The sequence below is a fragment of the Tenebrio molitor genome, chromosome 6 (genome assembly GCF_963966145.1).
Source record: "Tenebrio molitor chromosome 6, icTenMoli1.1, whole genome shotgun sequence".
NCBI lineage: Eukaryota > Metazoa > Arthropoda > Insecta > Coleoptera > Tenebrionidae > Tenebrio > Tenebrio molitor.
Genome location: NC_091051.1, coordinates 14,573,263 through 14,591,082, shown reverse-complemented (window position 1 = coordinate 14,591,082; position 17,820 = coordinate 14,573,263). Strand labels below are relative to the sequence as shown.

General features: G+C 34.8%; 1 protein-coding gene across 4 annotated transcripts in view; it reads left to right on the top strand.

Annotated features, from left to right (window-relative positions):
• LOC138132537 (neuronal acetylcholine receptor subunit alpha-7-like) overlaps positions 1-17,820 on the top strand; it is a 45,877-nt gene that overhangs the window by 13,374 nt on the left and 14,683 nt on the right. For all 4 annotated transcript variants that reach the window (XR_011160099.1, XM_069050068.1, XM_069050070.1 and 1 more), the window contains exons 2-6: positions 4,496-4,635; positions 4,691-4,845; positions 8,414-8,597; positions 14,795-15,011; positions 15,063-15,197. Coding sequence is in view for 3 of the 4 variants with exons in the window: in XM_069050068.1 (XP_068906169.1) it covers positions 4,496-4,635; positions 4,691-4,845; positions 8,414-8,597; positions 14,795-15,011; positions 15,063-15,197 (831 nt within the window). In the remaining variant the exon portion in view is untranslated. The remainder of the gene's footprint in view (positions 1-4,495; positions 4,636-4,690; positions 4,846-8,413; positions 8,598-14,794; positions 15,012-15,062; positions 15,198-17,820) is intronic.

The window sequence follows — 17,820 nt, the reverse complement described above, 5'->3', positions numbered from 1 at the left end:
TATAAAACATTGTAAACCGAACTTAGGGTTTTTTTGTCTTGTTAACACTCCGACCTGGTAACAAATATGAATTACGGAAATGAAACATTCGTGTTACCCGAGGCTGCTTCTTCTTGCTTGTTATTACAATACACTGAAATGTACTGTGTTGTTTTAGTTCCACTAACTCATTGTCTATCAAATCTCGAATGAGCTAATGATATAAACAACACCGTATAACGAAAAAATGCTGAGTTTTATTGCATTAAGAATCCAATTTAACTTGAACTTCTAACGATTTAAATTATTTTATGCTGACAGCCGGAATTGTTTTAAAACAATCGTTTTCCATTTTTCGTAAAAAAATTTACTGATAAATAATACTCATGCTTAGACTAACTTACTGTAAATTAAAAACTTATTTGTAAATCAATTAACAACTGTTAGTGTAAGTTACATCAAGTGTTGCTGCAAATATTTTGATTTCTTTGTCTTTTCCTCAAATTCTAAACCATTTAAAACTTGACGTAAATTCGTTAATGATAATACACATTGTCATTTTTTTCCTATTACCGATTTAGAAGTTGAAACATTTGGACTTTTGTTTGGATACATTTAGTACGTTACAAAAAATGTTATTTCGAAAATAAAGACATCTTAAATGATGGTTGCTCTCTTAATTTCCTTTTAAGACATCTAAGAATATTAGTCTAGAATCATTGGAATAAAACGAAATCTTCCCTGAACTGTAAATGGTTTTAATGAGGAAAGAATTTAAATTTTACCCCACAGAGCTAATCTCCATTTTTAAAATTGTGGAAGAGAAGTATACTGACAAGAAGACACACCAAATAATAACCATAACAATAACAATTCTACTCCTAAGTGAGTTTGCAGTGCTAAGAATAAAGGGGTTGCGGAATTGTTATGACTGTAAGATAAACAAAACAGGAATTTTTCGCCTGTTGTGTATCTCTTAGCATGTCTCATTTACTTTTAAAAATTTGATCTCCATTTTGTAAAAAGCTCAGAATTCATGGTAATTTATAATGTGCTACATTTGTACAGAATGATCAACAAGAAAACAAATCAAGAGTGTTACTTCATCTTTTGTTTTATCGAAACGTCTGTCTTAGCTTAATCGTACATACTTATACATAATATGTATACTTTCTATACATAGTCGTTTTAGTGGTTGCCTACCTCTCGAAAAATCTATTATTAATTAATCATTACTAATAATAATTAATGCTTTATCTTCAATGGTAAATTACTCTTTCTTACGAATGTAAAATGTTGCTCTTGTTTATTTTATAAATTTTCTCCGTATCAGATAATGATAATTATAATGATAAAAAATGCACAATTATTATAATTCCAAAGTTTAAAATTTATAAGGTATGATTTATTATAAAGTAGCCTTTGAGACAAATTATCTACAAATTATCTACGTCCATGCATTGAACACTTATTTGCATAGGATTCCGCTACATGGCATGACCGATAAGAATTTGGAACGCCTGCTCTGATTTGTTTTCTTTTTGATCACTTTGTACTGTCACGAGCAATAAATTTTGGTCGTCAATGTCATTTCAAAATTTGGTTAGATTGTCACAAATTTAAAATTTCCCTGCCTGATTATGCCCATGTCAACAAAGTGTCAAAAAAATGAGAAAAAATGACAATTAATGTCATACAACATGATGAAAGGTTATGATATTTACGACTGTTTTACAATAGAGCATTTTCGACTAAGCCAAAGAATGACCTTGACGATCAAAATTTATTGCTCGCGACTGTACATATTTGACGTAAAAGCTTCCCTATCTTCATTTTCTTTAAATGAAACTCACTTGATCGTAGATCACAGTCTCACCGGTTCCCAATAAAACGTTGGACTTTATTTTTATTACACTCCTGTAAAATTCTAGTTAAGTTTTCTGGACAAAAACATTTTATGACAAATAAAACGAAGTATAGGTCGAAGCTTGATTATGATATTGATAGCTTTTGATCATTTTTTATTGATGTCTCTCTTGTCATCTAGACATGACGTATTCCTTTACAATTTTTTAATCCACCTAGGTAAAATTCACCATAAGTTATTAAACTCTTGAGCTTGAATAACTTCACGCACTTGAATGCAACAGGTTAATAGTTCGTCATTTTTACCTGTTTTTGTTGGTAACTACGGTGATGATTTTTCAAGCTTTGTCTCTTGATTTCAAGCAGTGTGTTTATTCCATTATTCGTACTTTTTCCACTACATTTCCAATTCTATAGCGACCCTTGACACCAGACATATTCCCCCATTTCCCGCTGGGAATTCAACGTTTTATTTTGAAATTGCGATACTCACTTCTTAATGAGTTCGCTTGAAAATTGTAAGTTGAAATTCACTTTTGCATTTTAGTTGTGCAAAATTACACGTAGCCTCATATGGAGCAACAAAAAAGCAATTTATTACAGAATCTCGCCCTTCCCGGACGCATTGTCATCCTTAATCATATTTTCCTGTATCCTAATTCCGTGTTTAAATCATTTTCACCCCACAATTTCATTCCGTCTAGAAAACCGATATATTAAAGGTTGATTAGAATTCTCCCATTGAAATTTATTTCTAATTAAAAACCTACTCGTGAAACATAGGTGAACTATCCAAAACAAATAATTTAATGCACTTTCGAACGAGAAAAGTGAGCGTAGCCCTCAACCGAGAATAACGAAGAAAAATTTCCTTGCAGAACACGATCTTTAATTCAAGCAGCGTAATCGGGAGTTAATTGAACCGAATACTTTCGCTAGAGCTGCTGAAGGACGCGATTTTGCCATGCTTAATTCGATCAAAATGACCAGATTAGCATTTAAAAAGATTTAAATACATACATTAAATATTTATTCCAAATTAAAAATAACCACTGTTGTACTTTTATTTATTGTTTTGTTTATTTATGCAAAACTTGTATAATTACTACTTTTTTATAAGTGGAAAGTTTACATACACCACCGCAGCAACTTGTCTAATCCCACGTGTAAAAAATTGTTTTTTCTATTTTGGTGTCACAAGAGCATTTTGTAACACTGAAAACAGTTTTACAATTATTGAATTTTATAGCATCGTTTCTAGTGATTATTGAATATGGGGTTGGTATTGATAGTAAATATCAGTGTTAAATGTGATGTCATTTGAACCTAAATCCATGTTGTATTGTGGATCAAAATAAACTATTAAGGGGGTAGATTGTTATTGTAACAACATTTGGGAAACAATTTAAAATTTAAATTTCAGTTTAATGACATTGCTTCATCAATACCAACCCAATTCCATTAAAATAAACGTCGCTAGATAATTGTTTTATATTTTTTTAAATTAAATTAATGAAGCCGAAAATGAAAAAAATGTAGCATGTGTACTTTAAAGGAACAATTCTAACCCTGTATTGTATACAAGTTCACGAGAGACTTCCGATGAAAATTTCGTTATATGCAACCGAAACTACAATTTCCAATAGTTTCTAGCTTCCTAAATTTATAAAAAGTAATACTTTAATCAACAATTGCTGGCCCTTATTGTCTGTCATGTCAATATTATCTGTCATGTCAGTTTTCACATTTTTAAGTAATCATAATTCGATTCTCATATAATATAAAGAATGCGCAAGCTGCATTTATTTACAGACGGCGATTTCCAAATAGGCAACATCCATGTTTATTGAAAAAACTTTTGCTCATAACCTCAACAAAGAGAAAGTGTCATGATTAATCTTATTCGCCAAGCTACTTGGATTGCTAACTTATTTCGAATTAAGCAAAATATCAAGTCCTATAGGGGTTTCTTGTATTTTGGGTTGCCTATAACGAAATTTTCATCGGAAGTCTCTCGTCAATAACCCTGTATACCATTGCTGAAAAAAGTGCGGTACAATTAATTTTATGAGGTCTCTTCGCAATAATAAATCGACTTTATTATGTCGGTAATAGAGTGAAAAATGTTTTTCTCAACGGGTGCAATTTGTCATTTTTAAGTGTTGCGGATCTTGCTAACGTGAACCTACAGCTGGAAACGCTGGATTCGCTAATGTCCAAAAAGGAAATAAAATACATCTTATGTGGCGCAAATACGAATAGTTTCACTCCTTATTTTTTTTTCTAAGGATTTGTAAACTGATCCTATTTTAAAAATTACAGCCAGAGAGAACGAATTATTACGCTTCTTTTCCAAAGATGATTGATTGCGTGCGTATTGCTGCATTGTATTGTATATTTTTTTATAATTATTGTGCAAAACTAGCGATGTATTCTTTCTGAATTCATTACTAGCTCAATCCAGCTTCGCCAACATGTAAAGCTTCACAAATGTAAGAATTCATCTCTCTGATTGCAAGGTTCTCTATTATTTTGTACCGGTCAGTACATTGTTAAAGACAGGCGTCCGTAAATTTTGCACAAAAGAATTACACAATAGAAACTATCCTTCAATGGCCAGCTTTGATTTTAATTTTTTTTCTGCTTGCAGGATGCCAAGGGGACGAGAACGAGGCTCGTCTAATGAGGCATCTGATGACGAACTACGATGCTGCAGTTCGACCAGTCGAGAACTCTTCCTTGCCGTTGACTGTGATTTTCGGAATTTCTCTGCACCACATCATCGACGTGGTAAGTCCCCGGATTGATCCGATTGGCAAAATATGAAGACCAATTTATTCGGCAGGACGAGAAAAATCAGATCCTGACGACAAATTGCTGGATCACTCAGGCCTGGATAGATCACCATTTGCGGTGGAACTCCTCGGAGTTCGCCGGCATTAAAGTTATCAGAATCCCGTACACGCGTGTCTGGCGGCCGGATCTGATCTTGTACAACAAGTAAGTTCAATTTGTTAATTCGTGTGCGCTTTTAATGGACTGTCTCGACGAAATATGTTTTGAAATTATCCCAATTGTGTGCAATTTCCCTGGCAATCCGCCCTCGTAAATGTTTGGTTTTAATTTAATTTAATTGAATTGTCAGACGTCGCGTTCGAATAACGGTCTGCAAGTAATAATTTACATTAATTAATTATTTGAGGCAGCGAAACCTAAACAGAGCGCCGGCCAGATGGAAACTTCCAAATTGGTTCGCCCTTAAGCTCCGGGGAATTTCTAAATTTTCTGTTGCTATCGGTCTGCGTAAAAAATGCACGATTGACAAGCTTAGCCAGTCGTTTATTTATGCTTCGGCGATTTTGAGCGGAAACAATCGCATGCTCCGTAATTTGATTAATGTGATTGGTCGAAGACCCGGCGCATCCACCAAAATCGCGATATTTTAACGAGCCCGCTAATTTTGTCCGAATACTCGTACAATGCAAAATAATTCTATCCATCCTGATTGAATATTCATCGTTAAAGTGCATGGATGCAGAAAATTCAATTTTTTTCGCGAAATTTTACAAGCTACAACAAATAAATTACACAGAAAACTACACCATGGAGGAGGATGTATTTATGAGAACGTCTAGTTAATACGCGCGCACTGGGCTACATATAAAAGGACAAAATATGTAAATATTTGTGGGGCGAAAAGTTGCGCCACCAACAATGCGAATGTACAATTTATGTCTTTATTAATTTTTGCTGCTACCATAAATGGAACGTTTATACAACTTTATTGCGTAAAACAGAGTCCTCCTGAAGAACCGTCCTGTACACTAATAGCACCTTCAAAGATATTCGTCACTTTGATACAACCAAATTGTGTCTACGTAATTGAGCTGAATGTTTGCTGGAAGTTTGGTGCCACTTGGGTTGGGAAATTGCTTATTGTGTTCCCCTTAGTGAGTAAATTACTCCTTTAATTTATACGTATAGCAGTTATTCAACATTATAAAAAAACTTCAACAATTGTGATTGTGAAGAAAAAATATTAAATGCGAACATGTAAAATATTTACAGAGATTATTTATAGCAATTAGGATGTACAGAAGAGGATAATGTAAATAACGTTACTTCATTGCCCTAGGACTCGACTAAAATTTCAATATTAACTCTGAATCTACCTTTATTTACCTTGATATGATTACACGAATATTGTCATTGTCGGTAAAGGAGACCTTTATATTTTTCTATAAAAAACTTCTGTTACTCTCATAGTAATTTTGTTATTTTGTTTGTAAACAGTAGAGAGCAAAAATATCGGGTGTTCATTTAAACTTATCCTCAAAGTTGAAGAGTCGATTGTGAACGGACCACTCTCCATTCGTCTGCACCAAGGAGGTCTGCACAGTAAAAACACAACAGCGCAAAAAGTGAGGTTAGATTTAAACAGCTGTTCCGGGATCTGTAATCACGTTCACAATCGACTCTTAAATGAACACTTAAACAGGATTTCTTGAAACAGTACTAAAATAGATATTAAAAAAAAAAAATAGTGTTTTTGCAGGATAACTTCGTTCATTTAATTTCACTTTGTGATATTCTAATTAAATTTTTCTTATACGCCGTTGAGAATATGAAATTTGATATTGGCTAGAGTGTTATTGTCACTTTCATATAACAAAAAACTTATTTAAATTAAACTTCAAAATACTTCAACAAGATAACTAAAAAAAAAAACGACTACAGGCAAGATCAAACTTACAAAGCTTGTTACTGTCACGAAAACATTTTTATGTAAAAGAACATCTTAAATGATTAATGTGAAATGAAAAAGGTGAATAATAATTTATTGAGAATAATATCCAAGTCTCGTTTTAAATTTGTGCGTTATACGTCAGTTGTTTGAAAATTTGTGAATCAAATTAAGATAAAATACGAATTTTCGATGGCCTTTATCGTGAACACTAGACGCAACAAGTCCCGTCATCGTTCCCTATTATAAAAATGATATATGACGTACGGTATAATCGATACAAAATTTGGTAACCTCTTGTGTAGAAATATTCGATACAAGATAAAAGATGAAAAGTGGTTAGTCATTTTAATTTCATCAAGAACGGCATCAATTTTGAGTTTTAAATTAAGGGCGATAACGATAACAGAAATGAAATCGTTGCTGTCGTGAACTTAAAAAGTAGAGCAAACAAGTGGAAGATGAATAATAGTTTCAAAATTAAAAATAACATTGTTCTGTTGACTGTTTATTTTCTTGACATCTGAAATTTTAATAACGTAGATTTGGCTTTAATTGTCACAAATTAGGAATGATTAGATTTTCACTGACCTCGATTCGCCTCACAGCAGAATGATTAAAACAATTCAAGTAGATTTCAAGAAATCTGGATTTGTTTTTATAATGGATGAACGGTAAGCTCTAGAAGAATCTATAGGATTTAAAAGAAAAATAGATTTTAAAACTTTTCTCGATTTCAGCATTTAGAGTTACCTTAAGTATCGCCAGTAAAAAAAACAGTTAAGGATAAATCTCGAGAAGGATATTGCAGTTTATCCGATTTAAATAAGAATTGCATTGATTTAGCGTGGAGTAAGGAGCTTTAAAAATCTTATGTAATATTCAAAATGCAACCGAATCTTATACAAATAGTTTGCCACCCTTTTGTGAAACTTTATTCGGGAATGCTCTATTTTGGGGAGAGATGAAATGTTGAACTGTCAAAGAAAATAGGTAATTGTTTTTCCGACATGCATTGTTCGCACTCTTTCTGGAGTTGCAATCTCTGAAACGTCAATCTCGGCGGAACTAAGTTCACTGTTTAACGTAATAACTTTTATTGTTCTTTTGATGTGCAGCACGGAGCTTTTATAAATACGTCCAGGGAACATATTTTATTATGTTGAAGCCTCTACTTGACGTCGTATATGCCATGTGAACCCCAGATATTAATATCTGTTTCTTCGACTATTCGTGAAATTTCTACAATGTTTTCATTATCCCAAGTTTTCCGCAAAAAACCGAATATTAAAAAATAATTTCCCCATGTAATATATGTATGTACGTGTAGGTACATTCATAAATATTTATCAACACACGTTTCACATTTTAACAAGAAAAATACCAAGAGAGGCACTGCCTCCGGCAAACATTTATTTACATTCTATACATCGAAGCGGAGCTAAACATTTTTTCCATTAGAGTGAAATATTTTGAAGGAATTTGTGTGACAATGATTCGTTACTTGTTTTAATTCGTCTGACACTGGGACAAGCGGAGATGAAATCTGCGCCAAATCCAATCGACCGTGAATAATATAACATTGTAAATTTGTCTCTCCTTAGGGACAAAATGATGTTCAAAATACGGTTGAGCTACACGATTTAAGACTTATCTTGCTCACTTTCCATAGTAAAGCTTCACCCTTTACGACGTACTTTAATAGATTTAAAGCGCACCCCGGGACAATTTTTGTCAAAGCTCTCCATTAAAGTGTTGACATCGATTGTCGATTTGTTTGAGGTATCAAATCGTATCAAGTTGTACAAAGTGTTTTATTTTTAGTGCCGACCCTCAATTCCAGTCTTCTGTAATTAACACGAATGTAATCGTGTCGAGTTCCGGTGAGGTCCTGTGGCTCAGCCACGGAATATATCGCTCATCCTGCGACATCAACGTCGAGTACTTCCCCTTTGACCTGCAGAGCTGTCACATGAAGTGGGCGTCGTGGACTTACGACGGTTATCAGGTGAGCCAACAAATTTTCCTCTGCTTTGTGGAGTTCTTCATCAAAGAAGGACCCACACCGATGCACTCACATCATCACTCTTTGATCAGAAAGAACATTTGACGGTATGTATGACAATGCAAATAGCGGCCAGTACGGAGTGGATGCAAATTTATTTGAGTGATGAAGAGAAGATCCACAAGATAATAAGTTAGTTCGATGACGGGAAGTGGCGCCGCATAACTTAAATGTGTTTTTGGGGGATTAAAAGTGTGCATCTGGTTCGAGTCGGCACCGCTGCAAGCTTGATTCGGTCGAAGATGTGCAATTTACGTGATTGATAGGTCTCGGCGGTGAAATTATTGAACGGATCATACTCCGGAGTAGGTTTCCATGTTACAAGTTGTCGAATGTCTGAAGAACTCCGCTGATGTGCTTAAAACCTCTTCTACAATATTGCTGACACGGACTTGATGAAATGGTGCCTTTCCCCCGGCGGTTTATCAATTAAATATGCAGCGGAAGAAATTCAAGAGTTTGCTTCCTCATTTTTCTTGTACGGTTGTTTAGGTGAATGTGAAGGTAAAATCGTATTAAAATCTCATTTGTTTTCATTTTCTTTCTTTCGCATAATTTAAAAGCTGTTAGCAACAGTAAATAATGCGTTGTTATGGATGAAGTGCGTTCAAAAGCATGTCTCAGCTCAGACAGATGGAAATCCGCTTACGTTTTTAACATTTTATTTTTCGGTTTTTGTAAGCTTTCGCTGGTCGAGGGGTGTTTTTAAAGGGACTAACTTGTAGCGGCTTTAGCTTACCTGACGTAACGTACAAATTGTGTAACGTTAATGTGAGCACTGGTTATGAGTCAAGAACTTCCGGTGTTCAACGGTTAATCCCCCGGATATTCTACATATTTTGAAAACGACAAGGATACGAAAAGTTCAGCTTTCAAGAAGAAATACGAAGGTTGTTTCCTAGAAGATTTGACTGAATAAATATTGAAACAGTAAAGGGTTGGATAAAAAGATGTGGACAGTTTATTTTGTAAAATAAATATTGACATTTTTCAAAGTTGGGTAAATCTCCATTAAGTAGGCACCAAACTTTCACCAGGTTTTCTCGAGTTCCTACGATGGAAGGTGTTTCAGTGAACGTATTGTGCCAAGCACAAGAAGTAGGAGAAGGGTTGTTATACAGTTGGTGCCAAAACCTTGGAATAATTGACATATTTTCTATCCTGTTAAGTTTTCGAATCAAGCTCGAACAGATCAATTTGAATTTTTAAAAATAAATATTTTTCGATAGTTGCAATTTTTTCCTTCATTTGTTTTTCTACGCAATGACGTCATCGCCAGTTTTTTTCTTAAACGTCGACACCCAAGATTCGGACTGATTACCAAATTCTAATCAGTTTCCATGTATTATTTATTACCTTTGGCCTGATGGTCCCGGAGATATTGATTTTTAAAAATGTAAACGGGGTGGCAGTGAAACTCGAATTTTACAGCGAAATTTATAGAAACACTTAATTAATTTTTCAATATGAAAATGATCTATCTACAGTCCATTCCACTTAAGAATGCAGTAGATGTCGCTTCGAATGGAGAACGTTTCACACTGACGAACATTCATTATGGAAGTGGATTGGGGACTTATCGTTAAGTTGGCACTACCAGCAAAAGTAACTAGGCGCGCCAATAAGGTTATTGGAATTTATGACAGATCTCACTAATGTACAGTTCAATCATAAATTTTAAGCGACCTTGAGTTTGACAATCCATATCCAAAACATTTCGAGTATAGTTTAATGATGCGTTTGATACAAAAACTCGATAAGTTTGACACTAATAACCAAAAAATCTATCAAATATCAAAATTTGACAGTAGTATCAAAAATCGAACATTGCCTAGTGTAAACTTTTCTCTCATTTTGACCAATCAACGACGGGAAAATAGTCCCAATCCTATTTTACACTGCATACTTAAATGGAATGAACTTGTAGATATTATCAATACTTCAGCAAAGTAATTTTGATATCCACAAACTCAAAGAACAAGTTAAAAGAACAGCCAAGATACACAATTTTGAAACTAAGACGTCTTCTTCCAACAAAAATAAACAAACAAAGTAAATATTTATTTTCTTCTTGGCAGTACTCTAATCGTCTTTGGAACGCAAAACGTACAAAACAGCTTGCTTCGCACTTAATTCATCCCTGATCCTTTCTTTCTGTTGCTCAAGTCTGGCTGGACGGGGTGAATTTGGGAGACCATACTGACGACTCAATAAATTCTGACCAAAATTGTAAATTAAGTATATAATGATTTAGGAATTTGTTTTAGTTTCACAAATGCACATTTTGGACGATTTTTAATTTATGGTTTTATTTGTTTATCCGAGAATTACATTGCTGCTACTGAAAAAATTTACAATGGAACTGTCACACTGTTTTCGTTTTTAAAGGTCCTACATTGTACAGAGTGATCAACTGATCAACAAGAAAACAAATCAAGAGTGCTACTTCATCTTTTGTTTTATCGAAAAGTTGGTCTTAGTTTGACTCATACGCATACAGGGTAAGCATACGAGAGACTTCCGATGAAAATTTCTTTATATGCAACCCAAAATACATGAAACCCCTAGAACTTGATATTATATTTAATTCGAAATAAGTTAGCAATCTAAGTTGCTTGGCTAATAATATTAATCATGACACTTTCTCTTTATTAAGGTTATGAGTAAAAGTTAATATAAATGGTAAAACTGACATCACAGACAATAAGGGTCAGCAATCGTTGATTTAAGTATTACTTTTTATAAATTTAGGGGATAATCGCTGTTTACAATTACAGGAAACTTCCGTAAACTTTGCCGAAATCGAAAACTATTTTCAAGGTTAACATCAATACCGTTGCTTTAAAACTGACGTTTGTTTGACATTTCACCGAAAAATCTGCTTCTACCAGTGGCGCCGCGTTTGGCAAATTCACAGAAAATTCTGTAAAAATGACAAAGACAGACTATGATCCTGATCGTTCATTGGTCCTGATTGAGGGTCTCTCTCATTCTGTAACAAATTTTCTACAAAATTTAGTATCGTGTCAAACAGCCTTTAGGAATGTAAAATGTTGCTCTTGTTTATTTTATAAATTGTCTCCATTAACAGATAATAATAATAATATGCACAATTATAATTCCAAGGACTAAAATTTATGAGGTATGATTTATTATAAAGCAGCGGTTGAGACCACAAATTGTCTACGCCCATGCACTGAACTCTTATTTGCATAAAATTTCGCTACGACATGACAGATAATTTGCAAGGCCTGCTCTGATGCGTTTTCTTTTTGATCACTTTGTATATGGATAAATCAGAATCCATCCAAATCCGCAAAAAAAAATTAGGAATTAACGTGGAAATGGAATGGGTGAGAAGAAAAAAAATGATCGAAAAATGTTTCTTTAAGAGAAACAACACTGAACTGCTCGAGTTATTTTCAAAAAATTCAAAAAGAAACAAAATATTTCCATTAGTTTTGGCGCTCACTCTAGAATATTTACTACGTGGATGTTCAGAAAACAAGAACTTCAAACAGCGTCTTAACTTTTCAAATTTCAGTTGCACATTGCATTATCTTATGAAGATTATCTCAATTGTGAAAGTCGCTCAGACGTTTTTATTGCATTTTGTGTTGTATAAAAGGTCTTGGTAGAAGCCTAACAAACAGGATTAAATGTGTCCAAGAAAATACTATACATGCAAAGAAACGAAATTGCGACGGGCGTAGTCGACAAAGAAGTAACTTTAGTAAAAAAAGAAGTGCGAAGAATACGTCAATAGATAAAAAGTTCAAATAGGTAATGTAATTGGATCTGGCGAGCCTTTTTTGAATCGAATACTAACGCTAAAAGTTGTTAAGAATTTTATTCGAAGTTTCTTAGCGAATAATACCAAGTTTTTCATAATAGAGAATCCTGTCCGTGGAAAATACACGCAAGGTATGATATTTACCTTTTATTTGATTCACAGATCTACGAGTATTCTTAGATTTGCAATTTTTGTAGACTTCCTATCTGTGAATATTTCGGTCGAAATCTCTAGAAAGATTTGTTCCGACCGTTGTCACCCAAGAATCATAAATCTCACGCTGACAACCAGTTTGTCTTTGCAAATTTCTTCCTCTGTCAATTACTCCTTGTCAAGTTGTTTCTGCTCTTAGATTATATTTCCGGATATCAAGCGTAACAAACACGAAAACTTTTGTAATAAGAAGTGAGTCGATTAAAGCCGAAATTAATAATCTTTTTATGGTCCATTCTAACACCAGTTTTATGGGAACACGCTTCTTTATTGCATTAATACATCAGTTTCACTAAAGTGCAATAAAAATAACCAATGATTTCGGTTATATTGTCAGTCGGGATTATATTGGGTTGTCTGAAAGAAAAAATGAAATCGAATTCGACTTGATCCGTTCGGTTGCTAATTTTGAAGTAGGTTGGAGTCGTCTCTTTGCAGAGAGCATGAAAGACTGCGATACATTCCTGTGTATAAATTGAGTCGTCTCGAAAAATATTGTGAAGGATACCGCTTTATAGAGATAACAGCACCTGACTGCTGCATAAATGGATGTAATAACGTTATTTTCCGTTGAAACAGCGTAAGAGTGTAATTTTTTCCCGTCGATTGATTGCCTGGAATTGGGCCCGAATTAAATTGGGGTCATAAATGCACGCAAAAAGGATTATAATAGCTGGCGGATGTGTGTTGCAGGCAGGCATTCGAGTAAAAAACATCCACCATTGAAAAGATTGAAATCCCGTATCAGTGGCTCTAATTCCAAATTAGATAAGAGGAATCTCTATATGTTCCCGTTATATCCAGCCTAGTGCTCCGGCAATCCCATATTATCGCAAGAGCTTAGCGGAACATCCGGGAACGTGCATGGCCAAATATCAATTTGTTTCACCCTTTGACTGTCACCAATTAAAAAGGTGGCAATCTGCGGAAATCAATCATTTTAACATACGGAAAGCCGTGTGCGCAAACTTTTCCTCGACATCCCGGAGGGTGCACTTCAATTTGCAACAGGGCGATAGTTTTAAAATCGAGACCATTATTATTCATCATCCCGGACAAAAACAGAACCGGATGAATTTTTGAGGAATCCCTCTGATACCGCGTTCTGATTCAATTCCAACTTTTTCCCTATTTGCCGAACCTGTTTGATTCCGGAAAATTTTTATAAAATCATCCAATGCTCCCGGAAATGTCAATAATACGTCGAAAGAATTTCACGGGCGCGTTTGAAGATGGAGGATGGAGGCAGTTTTGTTATTGTAACAATAAGGCCGCCGCGCTCGTCACTTTTTCCCAATTTTGTGACAGGCCCCCGACTCGATCTCCATAATTGCGACTAATCCTTAATCACGAATCGGGATAAACGCGGATTAGGGCGACACCCGCGCAATAAATTCAAATTAATTGATGATTACAACAATGCCGCTGTCAAAATATTTACTTGAATGGACTCGGGATACGGCTGAAAATGGGGATAAGAAAACTTTCTGTTATTTATCGGAAAATTCCGATTCGTTATTTTTCTTAATTTCGCTGCCAAACAAATTCTTAAAACTCTCTTTTCCTCCCGCAGATGACGTCAATACTTTACATACAACATGATCGGAGAAAATATAAATTGGACTTTTAAAATGACGGTTCTGTTTTAATGGAAACGTATTTTTGGAAACCTTCCGCGAGATCATTCGTATTTTATCGGAAACTTTTCGCACAGCTTTCTGAATACTAAATACCAAATTGTTTCCCCCCAGGGTTTCGTAGATGTGTTCGCTTTTTTATTTTATGCAAAGTGCAAGTAAATATTTACGAAAATGTTTGGTGTCGAACAAATAAGTTCGCAACTTTCCAAATTTCTTTTGCACACGCGTTTTTTCTTGTAGATAAACATCTAGAATTTCCCCAGACGGTAGTCTCTAAAAAATGATTGTCTGAAAAATACATAAAAGGGTTGGTACAGTCGTTTGCAGATTTCTCTATATCCCACCCCTTAATAAAACTGTAACGTCAGAACTTTTCCTAGGAAAATTTGTCATTTTCATTCTACGCATCGGGAGCTGTTCGGACGAGTTATTTGAAAATATCAAACGCGAAGTCAAACAATGACAGTAATTTTCAATACGACATTGTGTTGCAGGTCGAACTGGCCAAGCAGACTGAAGAAGGCGATGTCAGCAACTACCAAGCCAACGGTGAATTCGACTTGATTAGTTTTTCTTCGGTGAAACACATCGAATTTTATTCTTGCTGCCCCGAGCCGTACCCCGACATCACCTACACCATCAAACTGAAGAGACGCCCCCTATTCTACGTTTTCAACCTGATCCTGCCCTGTATACTCATCAACGGCATAGGTAATTTATCACTTTGCGGTTGAATACCCGGTCATCTGTATTTATTTGCAGCCCTGCTGGTCTTTTACGTTCCTTCAGAGTCGGGCGAAAAAGTAACCCTTGGGATAAGTGCGTTGCTCTCGATGACAGTGTTTCTAATGACGATCCGAGAAACTTTGCCACCGACCGAAAAGACCCCCTTAATTAGTAAGTACTCCCGTTGTGCTATTTTTAAAATCTGTTGACGGTCTTAGAGTTGTCATTCATCAAACACCCTTTGAGGGTTGCGGTTTCTTAAATTTCCGTCGCTGCCTCCGACTTTGTAGGTGAATATAAATTTTGCGATTTCGAATAATTTTGCTGCGACTCGGAATCCAACAGAGAGAATTGATCATCTTTCTCATAATCAGTTCAGCGTGTTGGCGTTTGACGTGTCTGAAATCTGAAACCACTGAAAACAGCTTATTCTCGTTAAAATCAGCCCTTTATGTTCTTAATAAAAAGCCTGACACCGTCTCGTTCAATCCGTTCGATAATCCACTCCCGCACTTCTTAATTTTAAAGATGGTTTAAAAATTTAACGAAGTTCAAACGAAACCGGCTACAATGAAGTTTCGTCCTCGGTGTTTTCTTTAAATTTTAGCACGAACTTCTAGCTGTACGAATTTCGCAAATTTTTTCGTCGCTCTTAATTGGGTCATGGCGTTTTGCGAAGATTGAAATTTTTATTTGATTTCGTTTCGTTTTGTGTGGACCCCCATGGAGTGTAAAAATACACCACCTTCCGTCAGAATTTTACGTGCAATAATAATTACCGAATTAGAAGTTGGTACGAAATTCAACGTCCGCAGGCGCATATTTACCTTGAAAGGAAATATTGAAGATAAATCTGAAATATTAAACAGCAGAGTAAAGTCAATAAACCAGAACAAACAACGCTCCGAATAACAGCCGCAGCATCTTGACTACAAGAGTAATTAGCACGATGAGTCTGTTAAAATTGTACAAAACATTACATTACATTAATCGGATTTGTCCAAGTCACTTTATATTGAGCCCACGATTCGAGAAAAATACGAGTACAGTTGATTTGACTGCAAGTCGGATATGTTGTAATGATGCATATTCGATCACAGTTAAAGGGACGCAGGTTCTTTTTTGCGATAATAATTTGATAAATTAAAAAAAAAATCCGGTTTTCATTTATTGTCGTACAAAGAACTGTAGGTATCGTTAGTCGATATAAAACTCCGGATGGTCTGAATTCACAGTCGACTAAATTTCACAGGATTACACGAAATAAATTTCCGTTTGCTGTTCAATTTGACGTCGTTCCATTGACAAAGCGCTAACTACGGGAAAACAAAATTAAAAATCCTTTGAAAGTGATATTTGATCGTGTGGCATTACTTATTTGATTGAAGTACGTAAATGTAAATTTAATTTAATTAAAATGGTCGATGATGGCCACGTAAGTCAAATGAGGAATTGTGTAGAAATATTTCGAGGCTCTCGCGTTTGACGTTTGAATTTTGTTGGTGTTCTCAACCGAGGGTATGAATTTTATGTTAAATTTGCTTTAAATTGGCGAATATCCGTTATTATTATTAAGCATTTGAACTGAGGAAACAAAATTCTGTAATTACGTCTTTTAATAAGTTTCAAGAGTCAAAATTAAATTTAAATGATTTCACATAAAATCAGATGAGTTAATCGTCAAGACTCTTTTGACGGAATCTCGAGATGGAAAATTGGAAGTCAGTAAAACGAGTTTGTTAAGCTTTCGTAATTATTACAAGTTGTTAAATGGCAATAAGATGTGAAAGAATTTTCAAAGGTATCGCTTTTGTCAATAAAACATACATATTGACGCATAGGATAATTAGACCAATTAAAAAATTACCTGCCAAGGGGAAAATGTGAAGAATAAATACTAACGAGAATTGATACGGTGGTCTGCTCATTCCATCCAGCTTTTCAAAATATTGATGAAAAAAAGTAACAAAGACAAAAATCAGAAGTTTAACACCTCTGTGACAATGATGTAAACCTTGAGGTAAGAATTGTCACAGAGGTAGTCGTGTTCTGGTGTTTGTCTTTGTTTGAATTTTCTTTAAAATTATTATACTAAGGACAACGTAACATTTTATCTGCCCAGCCCATTCCATTTTCTTAGTTACCAATCAAATAGGTTGTTAAGATAATCTGATTTACACAGTAAAAATTTCTGACACTCGAATTGTCTTAATGACATTTTATTTTTTAGAACCTACAACAATAATTGTGGACTTGACAGCAAAATTCTAACCTTAACTTTTTTACGTGGCAGATGTGATGAAAAGTTGTACAGATTGAATCTGGCTTTGATTCTGATTGGTCAATTTTAGTGGGCAGAGCAGATAAAAAGTTATAACGGCAATACTATAACTCAAAACTTAATCATATCACATAACATTTTTGGTTTACAATACAAAAATTTCCGATAATAATGCGGAATCTGGAAAAGTGCCCCGAATGCTTGCAGCGTTTCCACGTTGAATAGCAAGGGAAATCCTCTCCTAAAGGAATTTCTTTGATTTTGAATCGCCTGATTCCGCAATAAGTCGCTCTCCGATGACATTAATGAAATGGATGGCTTCTTTGCACCAAGGGCCTAAGGCTTCAAAACCCATGTACAGTCGATGTACAAATAAAACTGAGACAAAAATGACAATCACATAAGTCAAAATTTACAAATTTGCATCGTTTAATTACGGATTTATCACAAATAGGTTAACTTTGACAAAATAATTTCGAGTTTTGAAATTACCACCCAAAAAATAGCAATCAT